The sequence below is a fragment of the Cetorhinus maximus genome, chromosome 30, assembly GCF_964194155.1.
Source record: "Cetorhinus maximus chromosome 30, sCetMax3.hap1.1, whole genome shotgun sequence".
NCBI lineage: Eukaryota > Metazoa > Chordata > Chondrichthyes > Lamniformes > Cetorhinidae > Cetorhinus > Cetorhinus maximus.
The window spans coordinates 7,510,718-7,532,864 of record NC_135908.1 but is presented as its reverse complement, the minus strand read 5'-3'; the positions used below and the strand labels follow the sequence as shown (position 1 = coordinate 7,532,864).

General features: G+C 43.4%; 1 protein-coding gene across 8 annotated transcripts in view; it reads left to right on the top strand.

Moving 5' to 3' along the window:
* Positions 1-1,991: 1,991 nt before the first annotated feature.
* The window catches only part of ppip5k1a (diphosphoinositol pentakisphosphate kinase 1a), a 123,273-nt gene continuing 103,117 nt past the window's right edge, over positions 1,992-22,147 (top strand). For 7 of the 8 annotated variants that reach the window (XM_078532362.1, XM_078532361.1, XM_078532358.1 and 4 more), the window contains exons 1-2: positions 1,992-2,105; positions 20,735-21,176. In XM_078532362.1, coding sequence (XP_078388488.1) covers positions 21,033-21,176 — 144 coding nt within the window. In that variant the 5' untranslated portion in view covers positions 1,992-2,105; positions 20,735-21,032. The remainder of the gene's footprint in view (positions 2,106-20,734; positions 21,177-22,147) is intronic. The other variant, XM_078532360.1, reaches the window with a different exon arrangement.

Sequence of the window (22,147 nt, the reverse complement as noted above, 5' to 3'; positions counted from 1 at the left end):
TCCATGATGATGAGAGGAGGATTCTTTTGCTCTTGTAACTCTTGTTGGTCATGTGACTTGTAGCAGCCCTCTTTTTTGGTTCAGCAGAAAGTCCATTTTAAAAATAGCAAAAAGAATAAGGTTTTGCATTTCTTTTCATGATAAATTGACACAAGAAGATCTTGACCTTCTCTCAAGATCTTGAGAGAAACTCAAGCAGGCTACACCAACCACCAGCTACAGAATATCAGCAGCAGAAAAGGCAGTAGACCCATGTCTTTTTAAACCTGGAGACTGTTACATCTAAAAAAGTCTCCCAGCCTGATTCCTGTTCCAAGTTCACCTGCAAAGAAACTTGATCTCCTGGTAAAAAGAAACTATAAGCGAGTAACATCTATTTGAAGGAATCCTACAGTAATCCCAAAAGCTTGATGCTGTTCTTTAAATTAACTGCGTACACTCTGGGGCTAAGAAACACACAACTCCCTTTCCAAAACCATACAGGGAAAAAAGGGTACAAGGGTTTCAGTTCTTTCCCAACCTTGTCTGTAACAGAATCCAAATGAACCATGACAACTGGATGCTTCCCCTCCCACTCCAAGTTCCTCTCTGGCTCCAAGGAGATATTCGTAACCCTGGTGAGTGACACAACCTTCAGGATTCACACTCTTAGCTGCAGAGAAGTGTAATTTCCTTCTAAGTATACTGTCCCTTACTACTACTACATTCCTTTTTACTCCTGTGCGTGAATGGCCCCTGTACCGTGGTGCTGTGGTCAGTTTTCTCATCATCAATGCAGTCCCTGCTCTTGTCCACGCAGACTGTAAGAACCTTGAACCAGTTGGACAAGGGCAAGGGCTGTACCTTCTTCAGTGCTACCTTCTGGATCCTCATATTTGCTGCACTTGTAGTCATACCCTCCTGTCCCTAATCATGGGCCAGATCTGTAGTACCTAACCCAAGGGTGTGACTGCCTCCCTGAACAAAGTGTCCAGGTAACTTTCCCCCACCTTACGCATTGCAGTGTTGGAAGGTCAGACTCCAGCTCATCAGCTCTGAGCTGACGTTCCTTAAGCTGCAGACACTCTGCAGATGTGGTTGCTGTGGATCTCACTGGTGTCTACCAGCTTCCACGTACCATAGGTGCAACACATCACCGGCCAAGCATTTTTACCGCATTTTATTTAACTAATTAGAGTTTCAAGTTTAGAAATATCACTCAATGGTTATTTGCAGTTAGATCAAGTAGTTTAACTAGTTAAGCTATAAATTTATAATACAGTACTTATATCTCCTTGGCACAAGTTTAAACTACTGCCCCAGTTTAGAGAAGAAAAGAAACTTTAAAAACCAGCAACCATTCACCTAGCTGATCACCTGCCTCTTGCTCCATATTTTGAACCACTCCTTGTTTTGTAAAAGACCAAAACAGCACCTCTTCCCTCACTGTGCCGAGTTCCTTCCCTCACCAAATTCCCTGGGTTAAGCAAGTACTCCGTTTAGCAGTACTCTGTCCAGCTAGACTTCTTCGGGCGGTTTGTTCGATGGGTATTGCCAAGTTTGTTTTTGCAGTTGGGACTCTGTGGTAGTGCCAGCTTTGTGGGTGAGGTTGTGAATTTGGGTATTGCCAAGTTCATGTTTGTGGTTGGGGACTCTGGGGGCATTGCCAGGTTCATGTTTGTGGTTGGGCACTCTGGGGCATTGCCAGGTTTGTGGTTGCGATTGGGACTCTGGATTAGTATCAGGTTTGTGGGTGTGGCTGGGACTCTGGGGCATTGCCAGGTTTGTGGGTGAAGTTGGGCTCCAGCAGGTTTGCGGGTGCAGTTACACCTCCACGCCTCCAAGCTTTCAGCTGGCGCTGTTTACCCAAGACCTGCAGATGATCTCCGGATCTGATTGAAAGCTGACGTCACAGCCCCACGCCCCACCTGGTGCCGCGCGCCCCGGCCGCTATCAGGTTAAGATGTCAACCATGAAGCAGGCAACTTCCGGTGTCAGGTTAGGTTGATCGGGAGGTTGCTAGGGGCGTTTCTAACCGGGGCCTAAATATTGAATGAAGCCAGAAAGATGGAGGTTGTACAGAGTGAAGGAAACTTCACTCGGAAATGAGTCTTACGGACCGTGTAGTGAGTACTTAAGACTCTGGTGTCGATTTATTTTTTCTTTGATGCGATGAGCTAATTTTGGAAGAAATCGACCTTCGTGACTGAGCAAAATTGACATTGCCTTTAATTGGAATTATTTATATTGAAAATCATAAGCGTTGACAATTATTTCACCTTGATCTGTTAGATGTGCTCAATGATGTGGGCTCTGCATCGGTGATGTTACACCCTGTGGTGTTAGGTTACTTGCTGTATATTGCAGGTTGGGAGTCGAGGGTGACTAATGATTGTATGTCATACATCAGGGTTTTTGCTGTTGACATTGAAGCTATCCATCCCAAATGATATGCACCGGCGTTCCCGTTTAGAGTGGCACTAGTAGCCAGTTGTCATTGGAGGAGCTCTGCTTTGGGAAGGATGTTTCAACCTGCTGGTTAGGCAGATGATACCACCCTCCTAATGCCTTCCTGTTGGGGTTGTGGCAGCCTGAAGCCTTGTAGTAAGTGAAGCAATCCTGCAAAATGGTCTAATATTGTCTGTTTGTGTTTACTTTTGAAAGAATTGATATTTAAACAAAGCCTGTAACTTTCCCGTTACTGCAGGTAATTGTGAAGTTTTAGGCACTTGTGAACTTTTTTTTTGCAGATGTGTTGTTTTCTGTTGAATGTTTGTCAAAGCTTTCATTTTGCCACTTTCACAACTAACAGGAAGTGAGCGTAGCAGAACTTTGGTTTAGTGCTGTGAATTTCTTTTGACTAAAGGCCAACTCATTGCAATCAACATAGCAACTCAAAACTGGGCATCTATGAGGCCTTGTGGGCCATCAGCAGCAGCAGAATTCTATTCAACCATAATCTATAACCTCACATGGCCTGGCATATCCCTTACTCTACCATTAACGTCAAGCCGGGGAAGTCAACCCTGGTTCAATAAAGAGTGCAGGAGAGTATTCCAGGAGTAGCACCAGGCATACCTGAAAATAAGGTGTCAACCTGGTGAAGCTACAACACCGGACTACTTGCTTACCAAACAGTGTGAGCAGCATGCAATAGACAGAGCTAAGCGATCCCACAACCAACAGATCAGATCTATGTACTGCAGTCCTGCCACATCCAGTCATGCATGGTGGTGGACAAATAAACAACTAACTGGAGGAGAAGGCTCAACAAATACCCCCATCTTCAGTGATGGGGGAGCCCAGCACATAAGTGCAAAAGACAAGGCTGAAGAATTTGCAACAATCTTCAGCCAGAAGTGCCGAGTAGATGATCAATCCAGGCCTCCTTCTGAAGTCCCCAGCATTACTGGTGCCAGTCTTCAGCCAACTTAGTTCACTCCAGGTGATATCAAGAAACAGCTGAAGGTATTGAATACTGCAAAGGCTATGGGCCCTGACAACATCCCAGTAATAGTACTGAAGACTTGCACTCCAGAACTTGCCGTGCTCCTAGCCAAGCTGTTTCAGTACAGCTACAACACTGGCATCTACCCGGCAATGTGGAAAACTGCCAAAAGTTATGTTCTGTCCACAAAAAGCAGGACAAATCCAATTGGCCAATTACTGCTCCATCAGCCTACTTGCAATCGTCTGCAAAGTGGTGGAAGGTGCCTTTGACAGTGCTATCAATGCACACTTACTGAGCAATAACCTGCTCACTGACACTCAGTTTGGGTTTCGCTAAGGCCATTCAGCTCCTAACCTCATTTACAGCCTTGGTCCAAACATGGACAAAAGAGCTGAACTCAAGGGTTTGGGTGATAGCCACTGCTCTTGATGTCAAGGCAGCATTTGACCAGGTGTGGCATCAAGGAGCCCTAGCAAAACTGGAGTCAATGGGAATCAGGAGGAAAACTCTCCACTGGTTGGAGTCATACCTAGCACAAAGAAAGATGGTTGTGGGAGGGCAATCATCACAGTGCTGGAGTTCCTCAGGGTAGCGTCCTAGGCTGAGCTATCTTCAGCTGCTTCACCCTCTTTCCATCATAAGGTCAGAAGTTTGTTGATGATTGCAGAATGTTCAACACTATTCGTGACTCCTCATTCTGAAGCATGTCAATATGTAGAAAGTCCTTGATGGCATTCAAGCTTGGGCTGATAAGTGGCAAGTAACATTGCCTGGCATTTTTGTGGCACATATGACCATCTCCAACAAGCGAGAATCTAACCATAGCCCCTTGACCTTCAATGACATTACCATCACCGAATCCCTCACAATTAACATCCTGGGGGTTACTATTGACCAGAAACTGAACTGTACTGGCCATATAAATACTGTGGCTATAAGAGTAGGTCAGAGGCTGGAAATTTTGCAGTGACTAACTGGCCTCCTGATTCCCCAAAGCCTGTCCACCATCTATAAGGCACAAGTCAGGAGTGTGATGGAATACTTTCCACTTATCTGGATGACTGCAGCTCCAGCAACACTCAAGAAGCTTGACACTATCCAGGACAAAGCAGCCTGCCTGATTGGCACTCCATCGAGCACCTACAACATTCACTCCTTTCACTACTGATGCACAGTGGCAGCAGTGTGTACGATCTACAAGATGCACGGCAGCAACTTGGGAAGGCTTCTTCAACAGCACTTTCCAACTTCATAGCCTTCGTCGCCTAGAAGGACAAGGGCAACAGATGCATGGGAACATGACCACCTGCAAGTTCCTCTCCAAGGCATGCACCATCCTGAGCTGGAGCTATATTGCCATTCCTTCACTGTCGCTGGGTCAAAATCTTGGAACTCCCTTCCTGGTGTACCTACACCACATGGACTGCAGCGTTTCAAGAAGACAGCTCACCACCTTCTCAAGGGCAATTAGGGATGGGCAGCATGTTAGCTAGCCAGCAATGCCCACATCCTGTGAAAAAAAAATATTACTGCTTGAAGAATAATTTGTAGTGATTGTTTTGAGCAATACTTACATTTTTAAGTTTTTGGTTATCATCTTGGAGGTGACTTCACAAACCTAGTTCATCTTCTTGAATATGGTTGCAGTTAACTGGAAACATTTCTCAACTAGTTGACTAAAAAACCCCCATTTTGCACCACCGTACACATCTCCCATCTCCCATGTCACATTCACTGATAAGGCCATGTTTATTGTTTATTACTGAGCAACCTAGGTGAAGAATTAAGTCCCAATGTCCTGGACATCATCAAAGTTGGAAAGAGTAGAAGGGAAACAAGCTAAATGAAGTCATAATTAGATGACACCAAAGTTACGTTGTGGATTCTCGGATGAGGCTAAGACTCGGGGAGAGAACAAGTTCCATAATTTTGAAGTTTGGGAAAAAGGGTTATATAGGAGTGTCTCGGGTAGCACTCCAGTGCAGTTCTGAAGGAGTGCCACACTTTCAGAAGTGCATCTCTCAGATGAGACATGAAACCAAGACTCCAACTGCCCCGTGGTGGATTTAAAACATCTTTTTGGATTTGTTTATCCCTCAACTAGCATCACCAAAGCAGATAATTTGGTCATTATCTCATTGCTGTTTGTGGGAGCTTCCTGTATGCAACTTTGTTGCATTTCCTACATTATATTATATCAGTGACTATACTTCAAAATTACTGTCCATATTGACTGTAAAGTGCTTTGGGATGTCCTGAAGTGGTGAAAAGTGTTGTACAATTGGAAGCCTTTCTTTAGGAGATGGTTTGATATCAGAGTATTGAAGTGCAATTCTTTATAAAATTGATGGGTGCTTGAGGGAAATAGACATTCAGGTCTACAGAGTTAGAGCGGGGAATGGAACTTTTTGATTGGATTGCCCTACAGAGAGCTGGCATGGACCAAATGGCCATCTTCTGTGCCATTATGACTCTATGAACCCCTTGATAATTTGCCTTGAGCCAGTTCATGTGCTGGCAGGCCACTAGGTAATCTGTATAATATGAATTTGGTGCAAGTTAACTTGCTAATGTTAGTTGCAGGCTAACTTGAAGTGGAAAAATGTTTTGTGACCCTCTGCAGTAACAACTCTCAACTCAGCGAGCAGTCAAATAAAAATTTATAAGTAGCGGTCTGACAATCCTATACCACAGTTTTATCAACTCTAGATGTTTGCAGTTTTGGATTTATTTTCCTATATAATTTGCAGTTTTCAGAAACATGCTGCAACAGAGCACAAAACAGAGTCTGCAGATTTTTTTGACTCCTGTTCCCAATTCCTGGTTGAAGAAGTGCAGCATTAGTGGGCTAAAGGGTAAAACATTAACTTTCAGTCAAAAGCACAGACTGAATTTCAGCCTTCTGTGGCATACAACTGGACTTGACACATTAAAACAAATGTCAGGGATACCCAATCGTGGGGAAAGCCTGGAAATTAATGTTTTAAACCCCTACTGCATTTGATTATTACAGCTTAATTTAGGTCAAGACACACCAACATTCTTTTTTTTAAAAAAAACGATTTTTGTGCTCATTCAGGTGAGGGCTAACGCCCCGGGGGCAGGTGCAGCATTGTTTAGATACAATTAAGCTCACTCTACACTGTCCCATCAAACTCTCCCAGGGCAGGCATAGTATGGGTTAGATTCAGAATCAAGCTATCTGTACAGTTTCCCATTAAACATTCTAAGGCTTGGAAAGCATAGTTAGATGCAGACTAAATATCCCTCTGCACTGTCCCGACAAGCATTTGCAGCGCAATGATAGCCCTGTTTAGATACAAAATAAGTCCCTCTGAAGGAAGATGTGCCTCAACCCAATCGCAAAGGGGTATCCCTTAATATGGCAGTGTGATATTCTTATATTTCTACCATCGTGCCCTTCGGAAATGACTAAATGAGCAAGTTGATCAGAATGTGAAATGTGGTTTTGCATATTATTTACAGCACAGAAATGGGCTACTTGGCTCAACTGCGTTATGTCAGCATATGCTCCACACAAGCCTCCTCCCACTCTACTTTATCCAGCTCGATCATCTTTTTGTTCCTTTCTAGTTTCCCCATGCTTGTGGTAATAGCTCTATGCTAATGCTATGCACCTTACAAAAGAGAAAGAATACATAGAATATACGACATAGAATTAGGCATTCAGCCCATCTACTCCGTTGCTGTTTAAACTCCATACAAGTCTCCTCCCATTCTAACTCCCTCATCTCAGCCTTTCAGAGCAGCTTTCTATTCCCTTTTCTCTCATGTTCTCATCTAGTTTCCTTTTGGAAGCATCTAAGATTTTTGCCTCAACCACTTCCTGTAAGAGTCAGTTCCACATTCTCGGAAATATCTCCTTATTTCCCTGTTGGGTTTATTGGTAACTGCCTGGTGTTTATGGCCGCTGGTTTTGGATTCTCCCATAAGTAGAAACATTCTCTCTGCATCTATCCTTTCCAACTCGTTGATCATTTTAAAGCCCATCAGGTCACCTCTTAGTCTTTACTTTTCTGAAGAAAAAGAGCCTCCAATCTTTCCAATTGCTGTAATCTCTGCTGCCATACATGGGCCAGAAGCGGAGCCGATGAACCTGGCAGCAATTCATAACGTGACACCCTGAGAAATGCTGCAGAAATGCCAGGCAATCCTTTCATATTCACAAACACATCTGGTGGCGAGGGAACTGCATTTTCCATCCCTTGGTTTTGTATAAAGTACAGTGGAAGCGATTTGAGTCTTGAACTCCTGTTGTTTACATGTAATCTATCTGGAACCTAAAAATAAAATGAGGCTGTTCTATCGGCTTAGAGAATGAAAAGGCTGTGAGGGTCTCGCAGTGTTTCTTTAGAACTTTCTGCTGCTGGGTTAATACAAGCAGTGGCAGGATGAGGCTCCTAAGTGGACATTAATTGCCCATTTAGGACCTCAATTGGCGATAGAGTAGGAAGGCTGTCCATGGACCCCCCACAGCGCACTTATTCGGGGTGGAGGTGGGAAGGTGGCGGGGTCTCCACCTCTTGCCTGGTTAAATGACCCCTGCCACCAAACTCGCCACATGGGAGGGCACAAGATTCCATCCACACTGTGCCTTTCACCACCTCAGGATGTCCCAAAGTGTTTTACAGTCAACGCAGTACTTTTTGAAGTGTAGTCACTGTTATATTTTAGAAAACATGGTAGTCAATTTGCACATAGCAAACCCACAAGTACCAGTAGATAATGACCAGACAATCTGTTTTGGTGATATTGGCTGAGGGGTAAATATTGCCCAAGACACTAGGAAAATCTCTTTGTTTTGAAACAGTGGAGTGGCGAGGGCAGGTGGGACCTCAGTTTAACATAGGATGCTAATCCCAAAGAAGGGACCTCCAACAGTGAAGCACTCCCTCAGTTCTATATTGGTAGCATCGACCTGGATCATGTGATCAAGTCTCTTGAGTGGGACTTGAACTCATTTGATCTTTTGACCAGAGTGCTACTAACTGAGCCAGGGCTGACACTTGATGCCCAAGTCATCATGACTGTATGGGATGGGCTAGATGAACCAGTGGGCCTTTTCCCATATTGTTTAGAGTGGCAATTACATGCAAGTTTGAAACTTAAAAGCTAAGCAGGACTTCCATGTTATTGCTATCCCCTTCTAGAGTGATTGTGCATTTGGACTCCAATTGAAAACAACATCAAATAGGATATTGGCCTTGGACTATCCAGCAATGTGCGGACTGTAAAGAGCGACAGTTTTAAAGCCCAGTTATAGTATTAAGTTAAGCAGCTGTCATATTTCAGCTGGGTAGTCATCTGCAGCTTATGGTTTTGTGTTACACATGCTTTAGGAATAACTGTCCCAGCGCGGATCTCTGTGAGTACCTGGAACCAAATCTTTGCTATATAATTGCTAAATAATAATCGCTAAATACCCCTAGAATTTGAATAAAGCAGGGTGAAATTTGCTTTGTGATCCTGACTGTAATTAAGAGTGTCGGATTCCAGCTCTGAAATCGCTAACTGGTGGATTTTCTGCTGAGCTATTGGCAAGACAGCAAGCGACTGACTGCTAATCCATTTGTAGGTCCCACTCTGTTTAATGAGAAAGCTGTTAGCAGCCCCTTCAGCTGCTCATTGTACTGTGGTAGTTTAATCAAGAGGAAATAAAAATAAGTCATTTCAGAGAAATCGCTCCTCTGTGTCTTGAGAGGCCTTTTCACAGTGTACATGACCCTGTAATCAAGCGTCCTCTAGCAGTGACATTTAAAGCAGCATACAACTCTGATAACAACATGTTAACCAAGAAGTGGATTATTTTGCTACTATTAACAACAATAAAAGTAGAGTAAAATAACCAGGCAAAACAATTGTTTGCAAGGGAAAAGCAGGTTAACTTTTTGGAATATAACCTTCATCGGAATTAGAAATTCGCACACAAAAATGAGTGGGGTATAGTGGAGCCTTCGATAAGACTGAACAAGCCAAGTTAAGACCCTTCATTTAAATGATGAACACAGCATTAGACTGCTTTTATAAGATTGACCAACACAAACTGCTATAGAGGGGGCTTTTATTCAAAGCTTTAACTGAACTTTACTCTTTACAAATGCTGATGAACTTGCTGTGTATTACCACCATCTCCTGTTTTTATTTTAGATTTCCAATGCTTTTTTTCCCACTGTCTAAAGCAAAAAAATTATTTTCAATATATTGTCTAATATTTTAATTTTGTATAACTTTGTTTTTCTGTCTCTTTATGAATGTCTTTGTGTGTTCATGTGTCTGTGCATGCACGCCTCTGTGTGTATGTGTGCCTTTGCTGCCCTGTATGTGGCAGACTGCAGATCACTTAGCCATCTGCTAGACTGAGCCCAAGGGACTGCTCAAGAAGAAGTGTGTGTGTGTGTGTTATCTCCATATGATCTGTTGTTGTGCTGGAACTGGGACTCAGCTCTGCTTTCATGGTCACTGGACTAGTATTCCAGAGACCCAGGGTAATGCTCTTAAGACCGACTCGAATCCCACCATGGCAGGTGGCGAAGTTTGAATTCAATAAAATTCTGGAATTAAAAGTCTGATGACCACGAAACCATTGCCAATTGTCAGAAAAACCCATCTGGTTTACTAGTGTCCTTTAGGGAAGGAAATATGCTGTCCATACCTGGCCTGGCCTACATGTGACTCCAGACCCACCAGAAATGTGGTTGACTATTAAACGCCCTCTGAACAATAAATGCTGGCCTAGCCAGCGATGCCCACATCCCATGAATGAATTTTTAAAAAATCTTGTGATATTTTCCAATTTCTGGATCCAGTTTCTGGATCGCCTTTCATCACTGAGAACACATTGTTTATTTTAATTGGCAAAGAACATTTGTTTAACTGAATTCTGTTATTCAAAAAAGTGCCATAAAGGCAAGTAGAAATTTGAGGTGAGAACTCCTCTGTAGGACATTACTTTGGTCAGGAGACAAGATTGGTGTGCTCCATAAACTTTAACCTATCAGCAGGGATCTGTCAGCGCACATGTTTGATGTTGCGGGAGAAAATGTTAAAGGAGGTTAAAATGTGCAAGACAATTTTGACAGTTAATTAAGCCCATTTCCATCACAGCCAAACACTGAGCTTGATGCTGTCATCATCTGATATCCACATTAACAATTTCCAGCATCACTGGGAATCCAGCTGCTTATTTACTTCCCTTCTCTAATCGAGAAGAGGTGAGAAGGGTTCTACTGTTTAAAGTATATACAAGGGGACCCGTTCTCTGCAAATGAAGAATATGTTCAAGCCTTGCACCCTTTTTGAATTACCCAAGAGCTCGAGGAGCCTATAGTTCCCTGTTGTTTTTGCCATGGCACTGCCTTGGCCAATCAGAATTGACTTGCCAACCAATCAACACCCTTTCCTCCTGTAGTATAAATTGTTATGATCGTTTGAAATTTGGCATTCTTGGTGTTTTTCCTGATGAGTGCAAGACAAAACGTTTCAGCAGCATGTCTCTCTTTTCAGCAATATTCAAGAGATATTAGGTCAGATGACCAAAAGCTTGGTCAAAGAGGTAGGTTTTTAGAAGTGTCTTACAGGAAGAAAGCAAGGCAGAGAGGCAGCGAGGAATAGGGAGGGAATTCCAGAACTTGGAGCCTAGACAGCTGAAGGCATGGCCATCAATGGTGGAGCAAGTATGATTAAGAATGCACAAAAGGCCAGAATTAGAGGAGCATAGATGCCTCGGAGGGTTGTGGGCTGGAGGAGATTACAGAGATAGGGAGCGGTAAGGCCATGGGAAACAAGGATGAGAATTTTAAAATCAAGACATTGTTTGACCAGGAGCCAATGAATGTCAGTGAATACAGGGGTGATAGGGGAATGGGACTTGATGTGAGTTAAGACATGAGTAGCAGAGTCTTGGATGACATCATTGTGAATTGATGCCAGGTGGTTTTGGTGCAATTAAATGAGCAATTGAGTAAGCTACTTTAACTAAACAAAAGTGGTGGTAATAAATATTTTAAAAACACACTTGGAATTGAGTCATTTTAGTTTAAAGAAAGTGTTACATTATACGTAATGGTTGCATCCCAGTAAGTCCATGTCATGAGTTATAACAGAGCCTCTTTTTGTTTTGACTTAACGTTCTTTTGTTTTGATGCAACCGCCTGTTGGCTTCTTGTGATGTATTCTCGGTAATGACTGTCAGGGCTGACTGGTTGGTTTGTTCCTCAATCGTATATTTAGGCACCTAGGTGAAGGGCCAAGTCCGATTGGTTGAAAAAGAGCAGAAAAGAAGACAAAGTGAATCTAGAGTTAGTGACAGGAAGCTTGGGTTTTAAAGATAAGAGAAAGTTGAGACTAAGGAAGTTGAGGAGTTGAACAGTTTGGAGGTGCTGGGAAAGAGTTTGAGTAGGAGGAGGTGCACAAACTAATGAGGGAATATTTGGCATCCTTTGTTTAAATTTATCTTTCTTTCATTGCCCACCTCCGAATCCCTGTGAGCTCACTATTTCTCGTGATGGCATTGATGTTTACTGACTAAACAAAGACACTTTCAATGTAGAGCAAAACCATATTTACTGTTAAACTTAATTCAGTGTAACTACATGACTTTGAGAAGAGATTTTGCCAGTGAAATGTCTTACAAATCCTTAAGTTCATTAAACACACTATCATCATCATCTTTCGACTTCTTCCATTTTACTTGGGATCACCACAATGCTGGTTGATCACCCTTCTCCATCTCCCCTGTCAGTCACCCACTCCTCCAAATCCCGCTGCGTTTAAGTCCCTTGCCGCCATATCTTTCCATCTGGTCTTAGGCCTCCCTGTTCTCCTTCCTGGTAGTCCCATCTCCATCACTTGCCTCACCACATTTCTTCTCTCTCTCTGCAACAGATGACCATACCATTTCAATCTATTCTTGGCTACTTTCTTCAATGCTTCCACAATCTTCACGGACCCTTTGATGTGCTGGTTCATGATTTTGTCCTTTCTTATTACTCCGCACATCTATCTCAGCACCTGCATCTCTTTAGCATCCAGTTGTTGTTCCTCTCTTCTTGCTGTTGGTCAGGTTTCTGCACTATATAACAAAGCAGGCCTGACAGCTGTTTTGTAGATTCTTTAATTGAAGCTCGCTAAACTTTAAGAAAAAGTCTAAAAGGTCCAATTTCACTGCATTTTGTCACATTGATTTAGCCTTTCTATACAGGCTGGTATCCATAATGATGAGGCAGCAATAGATTGCTTTGCTTCTAGTAAAATAATGGAATAGGAAGGGGAGAAAATTGATTGAACTCCCCTAATGGTTGTGTATGTCAATGCACTCCCTATTATTGTGCTGATCGTTCTAGATTAGGAATGTCCTAAGTTATTTAATATTTGTAATATGGTAAAAACGTAGCTGTCATTGCCTGTGTGTCTGGTACCTGTACAGGTTTCAGACCATTGCTTAGCTTTACAGTATTTCCCTTACAGTTCGGATAGCGGGTAGAGCAAAATCAAAACACGTCAATTGACTCCCTGATGGTTGGTGAAGTCAATGCACGTTTCAGCTACACCGTTCAGGAACTATCAAATTCTGGTGTTGGCATTTGCTGAGTAGTCTGATCTTGGAAAAAGCAGAGTCAGGGAGTACATTTGGCTTGAGTACCCCTGACGCAGGGAGGAAAGGATTAGCTTAATGGTTTCTGATTGTGATTTCAACACCAGCTTGTATTTATAGGTGTGTTTATTGAAGGTACAACGGCAATGAGGGATAGGTAAGAGGCCAGAATTGTAGGAGCATGGAGATCTTGGAGGGTTATAAGGCTGGAGGAGATTACTGAGATAGGGAGGGGCAATGCCATGAGGAATTTGAAACAAAGATGAGAATTTTAAAATTGGAGCCAGTGCGTATAGATACTCAGGCACAGGGTGATGGGTGGACGGTTCTTGGTGTGAGTTAGAAAATGGGCAGCAGAGACTTGGATGAGCTCAAGTTTATGGAGGGTGAAAGATGGAATGTTGGCCAAGAGTATATTGGAATGTTCTGATGAAAGATCACAGACCTGAAACATTAACTCTGTTTCACTCTCCACAGATGTTGCCAGACCTGCTGAGTATTTCCAGAATTTTCTCTCTCTCTCTCTCTCTCTCTCTCTCTTTCAGATTTCCAGCATCTGCAGTATTTTGCTGTTGTACATTGGAATAGCCTAGAGGTGAAAAGGAATGGCTGAGGGTTTAGGCACTGGATCAGCTGAGGAAAGGTCAGAATTGGGTGATGTTACGGAGTTGGAAGTAGGCAGCAATGTATAATTAATCTCTCCAGGTGTTTTTCTCTAGTTATTTTCAAATCGATTAAGAAAGTGAAGCTAGGCAAAGAAATCAGGAGAAAGTAGACAGGCCCAAGACAATGGGCGATGGAAATAGGCTGGTGAGGTGACTACTGAGCATTAAGGTTCTTGTGGATATTCCCAACAGCGAGTTTGTATGGATGCTATTATTTCCATGTGGTTGCTACTGAAAACAATATGGATGCCAGCAAGGACTATCCCTTGACTGTGCAGAGTTAGCTCACCTTGGCCAAAATGGCTCTACCTTCATTGCTGCAAAGTAGGTTCAAAATAGCCGGGGTTCCTATTCCAAATCGCTACATAGCAACTCTTTTTTTTTTCCCTTCCCATTCTCTCTTCCTGTAACCTCTCACTGCCCCATCCTCTGGAAATGTATGTATGTGGGTGCTGAGTGTTACAGAATTGGGATGTCAGTGACTGTGGATATCTTGGGCGTCACTGGCTAGGCCAGCATTTGTTGCCCATCCCTAATTGCCTTGAGAAGGTGGCGGTGAACCATGCTCTTGAACCGCTGCAGTCCCTGTGGTGTAGGTACACCCACAGTGCTGTTAGGAAGAGAGTTCCAGGATTTTGACCCAGTGACAGTGAAGGAACGGCGATATATTTCCAAGTCAGGATGGTGAGTGACTTGGAGGCGAACTTCCAGGCGGTGGTGTTCCCATGCATCTGCTGCCTTTGCCTTTCTAGATGGTAGACGTCTCGAGATTGGAAGGTGCTGCCAAAGGAACCTTGGCAAGTTGCTGCAGTACTTCTTGTAGACGGTACACACTGATGCCACTGTGCACCGGTGGGGGAGGGACTGAATGCTTAAGTCTACATGTAAATATCGGCAGCTTGGGAGCAGTTCTGTATTGTGACCATCAGCTGTAGAATCATAATGCAGCTGGGCGGAAGAGAGAAAAACAAATGGACTGTTCTGTAGACTACATATTACTGGGACAAGCTGGAGCCTTTAAATTAAAGAGGACAGCACTACCCCATCTTTATTAGGTGCTTTGGAAAAGACTTGAAGGGTGCAATTATGAGCATTTGAGGTTATGCAAGCCCAAATGGCATGATATGCTTGATTATTATAGTCACGTACTGTGGTCTTAAATGCTGATTCATCGAGAAAAGTTGGAAAGAATGTTGCTAACTCTGGGATTCTGGTGGCTTATTGCTTAGGTTTGTAATTAGCATGACTCGCAACTGCTGGTGCACCCGACCGTAGTCTGACAGCCACAAATGTTTTACTAGTAGGCACCTGCTGTTTGTCTGCATAAATCCATAGAGCAGAAACTCCAGATAGCACCAAGTTTTAATGGCTGCGATGTTGTATTGGCATTTCACCTTTTCAGTGTGCTGTGTGTTTTTAGTCAGTGAAGAACCATTTTGGCTTTGCAGTTGGGGGAGGCAGTGTTGTGGTGGTATTGTCACTGGACAAGTAACCGAGAGACCAGGGGTAATGCTCTGGGCGTCAGGGTTTGAATCCCACAATGGAATTTGAATTCAATTAACGATTGTCGTAAAAACCCATCTGGCTCACTAATGCCCTTTAGGGAAGGAAATTTGCTGCCTTTACCTGTTCTGGCCTACATGTGACTTTAGACCCACAGCAATGTGGCTGACTCTTAAATGCCCTCTGAAATGGCCTAGCAACCTACTCCGTTGTATCAATAAGGAATGAAACTGGATGGACCACTCGGCATTGATTTAGGCTGTTACTAACATCTGGGGGCTTGTGCCAAATTTGGGAGAGCTGTCTCACAGACTAGTCAAGTAACAGCCTGACATAGTCATACCCACAGAATCACACCTTACAGATAATGTCCCCATCATCACCATCCCTGGGTATATCATGTCCCTGGCAGGACGGATCCAGCAGAGGTGGCAGCACAGTGGTATACAGTCAGGAGGGAGTCCTGTGGGAGTTCTCAACATTGAATCTGGACCCCACGAAGTCTTATGGCACCAGGTCAAACATGGGCAAGGAAACCTCCTACTGATTACCACGTACCACCCTCCCTCAGCTGATGAATCAGTGCTCCTCCTCCATGTTGAATACCACTTGAAGGAAGCACTGAGGGTGGCAAGGGTGCAGAATGCACATGGGTGGGGACTTCAATGCCCATTAGCAAGAGTAGCTCAGTAGCACCACTACTGACTGAGCTGGCTGAGTCCTAAAGGACATAGCCGCAAGACTGGGTCTGCGGCAGGTTGTGAGGGAACCAACAAGAGGAAAAAACATACTTGTCCTCATCCTCACCGCTCTGCCTGCTGTAGATGTATCTGTCCATGACAGCATTGGTAGGAGTGGCTGCCACACAGTCCTTGTGGAGATGAAGCCCTGCCTTCACATTTGAGGATACCCTCCATTGTGTTGTGTGGTACTACCACCATGCTAAATGGGGTAGATTTTGAACAGATCTATCAGCTCAAGACTGGACATCCATGAGGCACTCTGGGCCATCGGCAGCAGCAGAATTGTATTCGACCACAATCTGCAACCTCATGGCCTGGCATATCCCCCAATCTCCCATTACCATCAAGCCAGGGGATCAACCCTGGTTCAATGAATAATGCAGGAGGGCATACCTAAAAATGAGATGTCAACCTGGTGATGCTACAACTCAGGACTACTTGAGTGCCAAACAGCGTAAGCAGCATGCTAGACAGAGCTAAGCTATCCCACAACCAATGTATCAGATCTAAGCTCTGCAGCCCTCTCACATCCAGTCGTGAATGGTGGTGGACAATTAAACAACTCACTGGAGGAGGAAGCTCTACAAATATTCCCACCATCAATAATGGGGGAGCCCAGCATATCAGTGCAAAAGATAAGGCTGAAGCATTTGCTACAATCTTCAGCCAAAAGTGCCGAGTGGATGATCCATCTCGGCCTCCTCTGGAGGTCCCCAGTATCACAGATGCCAGTCACAGCCAATTCAATTCACTCCATGTGATGTCAAGAAATGGCAGAAGGCACTGAATACTGCAAACGCCCTGGGCCCTGACATATTCTGGCAATAGTGCTGAAGACTTATGCTCCAGAACTTACCGCGCCCCTAGCCAAGTTGTTCTAGTACAGCTACAATACTGGCATCTGCTGTTATGACACGGCAGATGATGTGTGCCAGGCGGATCAAATCCACGAGGGAAACTTGATCGCGCTATCACAAATGTTTTGCAATTTGTATTTATTTCGGGATGAGTGCTCTGAATGCAGAAGTAATAAGACCTCCAAGACATTTAGAGATTTAAAAAAAACTAAATTAAAATATTAACATAACAAAAGAGAAGATTTCAAGCTTATACATAGAGCTATCAATTACTAGTATAATAATTCCTAAAATCCCTAATTAACCTGACTCCTTTAGATTTTAAACAGATCCAGCAAATTAACACAATACCCTGGACAGTGGAATTCCAAATGAACTTTTCTCCATCTCCAGTTTCTGTAGACAGCAGGCTTATGCACAAATGCTGGAGACTTCATTAAGACTACTTCACACACACCTGTTAGATCTCACAATGCCTTCCCCTGACACATAGCCTTATTCTCCTTTATATGTTTTTCTCTTCTTAGTATTAAATTCTATTGTTTCATAACTCTTTGAAACTGTATCTCCCTCATAACATAAAACTCATGTTGTCACAATATATTGTCAGTAACCCTTGGGAAAAATGAACACATTCCTTAGCTTGCTTGTCTGGCTATTTGTAAGCAACCTAAAATCCCTTTGAAATCCAAATTCCCCTTCATCTATCTAAAAATGCAAATTCCTTTCACATCTTACATGTTAAGCCAACATCCATGTTTATTTGCATATCAAGCACCTAGCTCCTTTTGATGAGTCAAAGCATGCAGTCTACTTGCATCCAAGTGTAATTACATCACACAGACCTAACTATTTACCCCCATAAACTTACTTTGCAATAAAGCAGAAAAATATTATAAAAATTATTATACCTTCATGACATCTACCCAGCAGTGTGGAAAATTGCCCAGGTATGTCCCGTCCACAAAAAGCAGGACAAATCCAACCCAGCCAATCACTGCCACATCAGTCTACTCTCCATCATCTGTAAAATGACGGAAGGGGTCATCAACAGTGCTTCGAAGTGGGACTTGCTTAGAAATAACCCGCTCACTGATGCTCAGTTTGGGTTCTGCAAGGATCACTCAGCTCCTCACTACAGCCTTGGTTCAAACATGGACAAAAGAGTCGAACTCCAGAGGTGAAGTGAGAGTGACTGCCCTTGACGTCAAGGCAGCATTTGACCAAGTGTGGCATCAAGGAGCCCTAGCAAAACTGGAGTCAGTAGGAATCCGGGAAAACTCTCTGCTGGTTGGAGTCATATCTAGCACAAAGGAAGATGGTTGTGGTTGTTGGAGGTCAATAATTTCAGTTCTATGATATCACTGCAGGAGTTCCTCAGGGTAGTGTCCTTGGCTGAACCATTTCAGCTGCTTCATCAATGACCTTCCTTTCATCATAAGGACAGAAGTGGGGATGTTTGCTAATGATTCCACAATGTTCACCATTCACGGCTCCTCAGATACTGAAGCAGTCTCTGTCCACATGCAGCAAGACCTGGACAATATCCAGGATGGGCTGACAAGTGGCAAGTAATATTCACACCACACAAGTGCCAGGCAATGTGCATCTCCAATAAGAGAGAATCTAACCATCACCCCTTGACATTCAGTGGCATTACCATCACTGAATCCCCCACTATCAACATCCTGTGGGTTACCATTAGCCAGAAACTGCACTGGACTAGCCATATAAATACTGTGACTGCACGAGCAGGTCAGAGGCTATGAATCCTGTGGTGAATAACTCACTATCTGATTCCCCAAAGCCTGTCCACCATCTACAAGGCACAACTCAGGCGTGTGATGGAATATTCCCCACTTGTCTAGAGGAGTGCAGCTCCAACAACACAAGAAGCTCAACACCATCCAGGACAAAGCAGCCTGCTTGATTGGCACCCCATCCACAAACCTTCACTCCCTTCACCACCGACACACAGTGGCAGCAGTGTGTACAATCTACAAGGTGGCACTGCAGCAACTGACCAAGGCTCCTCAGACAGCAACTTTCAAACCCACGACTGCTGCCATCCAGAAGGAAAAGGGGAGCATGAGAACACCAGCACCTGGTAGTTCCCTTCCCAGCCACACACCATCCTGACATGGAAATCTTTCACCATTCCTTCATTGTTGCTGGGTCAAAATCCTGGAACTCCCCCCCCCCCCCCCCCCCAAACTAACAGCTCTGTGGGTGTACCTTTACCACAGGGACTGCAGCGGTTCAAGATGGCAAGATGGCAGCTCACCACCACCTTCTGAAAGGCAATTAGGGATGGGCAATAAATGCTGACCTAGCCAGCGACGCCTACATCCCATGAATGAATGAAAAAAAGTCTTATGCTTTTATTAAAGCTCCTTTTCACAAAAGCTCTTTTATTGGATTTCGCATGGGTTAATGCTTTACAAGAAGTGCCTGTGGAGAGCTCCTGCTTTTATACAGTGTCTTTTACAACCCAAAGTACTTCATACTAATGTTGTACAACAGTACAAGTGTTGTAGTATATGGAAATATAGCAACTAATTTGTAGACAGCAAGTTCCCACATTCAGCAATGTGATAATGAAATGATCAGCTGACCTTTTTTTAGGCCATATTGGCAAGGGAGAACTGTCTCTTGCTCTTCAGGTAGTGCCATGGGATCTTTTATGTCTGAGAGGGAAGGCCGGGCCTCAGTTTAACATCTCATCTGAAAGGCAATGCCACAGACAGTGCAGCACTTCCCTCGGTGAACAGTCTGAATTATGCGCTCATGCATCTAGAGTGGGCCTTGAACCTGCAGCCTGACACCATTCTCCTTTTAAACAGGTTTGCTAATATGGATGGTGTTTTGAGGGGACTGGGTGCAGAGCGGTTCAATCGCTGTCCAGCTGAAACCTCCAGTGTTCTGGCTTCCATGCCTGTTCAAGCTAATATGATAAGTCTACTTTTCAAGCTTGGCCACATAGTGGTCAGTGGATTTGGATAAGTTTCCAATGGGTATAGACCCACAGCATCAAATGACAATTAACTTAGCACCAAATGACACTTTACTGGCTCTCTCAGTCAGGGAATGAATGGGTTGACTGATGTGGGAAATACTGATCAATAGAGGATCCAGCTTTAAAGGTTCCTGTTGCTGTCCAGTGACACATGATGGAAACTGCATGTGTGAAGTTCGTGTTGAGATATTACAATTCAAGGGGACAATACACAAATTTCACACGCTTATTGTTAAATTTTACTCTCAACTTGTGACAATCTCACAAGTGGAACTCCAACTCCCTGTGTTAGGGTAATAGTTTGAGCCCATGACTTTCTCCACTTGGCGCTGAGTTGCAGATCACATCTATACTGGTGATGATGGGGGTGGTGGGGGAAAGTGGAGGCCAGAACTAATTGTAGGGCTTGTCCCCTCAACGTCTTACGCCTTCCATTGGTCGGTTACAAATAGACGGGGTCATTCCAACAACTTGGTGTATAACTGCACTTTAAATAAGTAATACTGAGCCGTATATTACAAGGTCTCGTGTTTGATCTCTGATCAGTGTTGAATTTACTACTTTTGGGTCACCCCAAAGTCCCTTAATGGAAAGAGAGAGGGATAGAAAATTGGAAAATTCAGTTTGTTTTTTTTTTCAGTCAGAAAATGCAAGACAGCAGAAGCTGTTATGATCAGAAACAAGATCTTATAAAGTTTCTTCCTCTGCAAATTGTCAGACTTGGACTGGCTGCTCTGTTCTTTAATGAAGGTTCCTCAAATCTTTGGTGTTAAAGGAGCTGAACTGGTGGGGGGGTGCAAAATTAAAATACCTGGTGATGATTAAAACAGTTGAAATACAATTTATCAGTGACTGCTGTTAAAAGAAGTCAACTTCAGTTCTCAATTCAACTTTCTTTTTACTACAGATAGTTAAACTCGGGATGAAGAGGAGTTGTAAAGAGGTGGGAAGAAGAATGTTTTCTTCGCCATAAGGAAATTGCTAGTTTGACTCCACCTGTGCAAGCCTGAAGTTGTTGTGCTGAAGTTATTGCATATTCTGGAGATCTGGACTGTGCCCTGAGGAAAATCATAAACTCAGCAAGATTGTTAATAGCGATGATACCGAGGCTGGAATTAGTACTATGGGAAGTTTAGCTATCTGTCTCTCGCTCTCTCTTTTTAAACAATGACTAATATCCGTGATGAAAGGTCAACCAGGTTGTCATGACAACACCCACCTCTTTTGAGGGGGATCACTCGGCTCCTACGTTCTTTGTTGGATGCGAGGAGGATGAAATTGATGATCTGGAATCAAACATGAAGGCAGAAGACCTTGACCTTTACGATGATGAAAATGATTCAGACTCGGTAAGGAAATGTATTGCATTTTTAATAAAACTTTTCTCATTTTGAACCTCTTTTTTAGTTGGTGCTCAGATTAAAAGCAAATTACCCAGCAATAAAAGCAAAAGACTAGTCTACGGTTCACTTTGATCCTACTAAGACTTTTCCAATTAACGAAACAGTTTTACATTAAAAGTAATATTACTTGACATGGCTGGGTGATTTTATTAAATGGGTCACACTTGGCAGAAAGGCAATATAATTTTGTGGTTTTTTTTTGGTCTTCTATGTTGTGGAAGGAAATTTGCTTTTATCTATAGTGAACTTTTGATGTTGAAACAAAGTTAACTCAACTCCAGAAGCCATTGTTATTAAAGATTAGGTGTACTGTTTTAGGGAGTGATTTTTATGTTTTTGAATAGCTTAGTGCTGCTTTTATTACAATATCGTTGTGCTGGTATGTGTCCTTCAAGTGCTTTTTCTCATCTCCTCTTCCCTTCTGAAGGTGTTGATTCCTTGCTCGGGTACAATTATGTGGATGCCTCTGCTATCTGACTCACTCTTCACCTGTGTGTTTAGTTGGTGAATGATGGCAGACTATTTGGCCATGTGGATCATCGCACTTGAACTTAATTCTGTTCACGTCTGGTGCCATGATTTAGTTCCACTGGCAGCTTACCCTTTCCACCCTCCCGGATGGCCATTCTTCATGGCTAAGATTTACAATGGTTGGCGGGCTGTTTTACTGTGGAGGCTATGACAGCTGAATGTAATTTATTTTCGCTGCATACCCACAGACTTCGCAGAGGGATTATTGGTAGCAATGAGGAGTAGGAACTTTGGCTACCTTCTCTCCCATCCCTGTCTTTAATCTGGGGAGACACAAGGGCAAATCATGACTGTCATCAGACTGGCTGATGGAGTCAGTGGGCTTGCCTGTTTATGTTTGACTTAATTAATGATTTTAATAAGTGGGTATACCCCTGACTGAAACA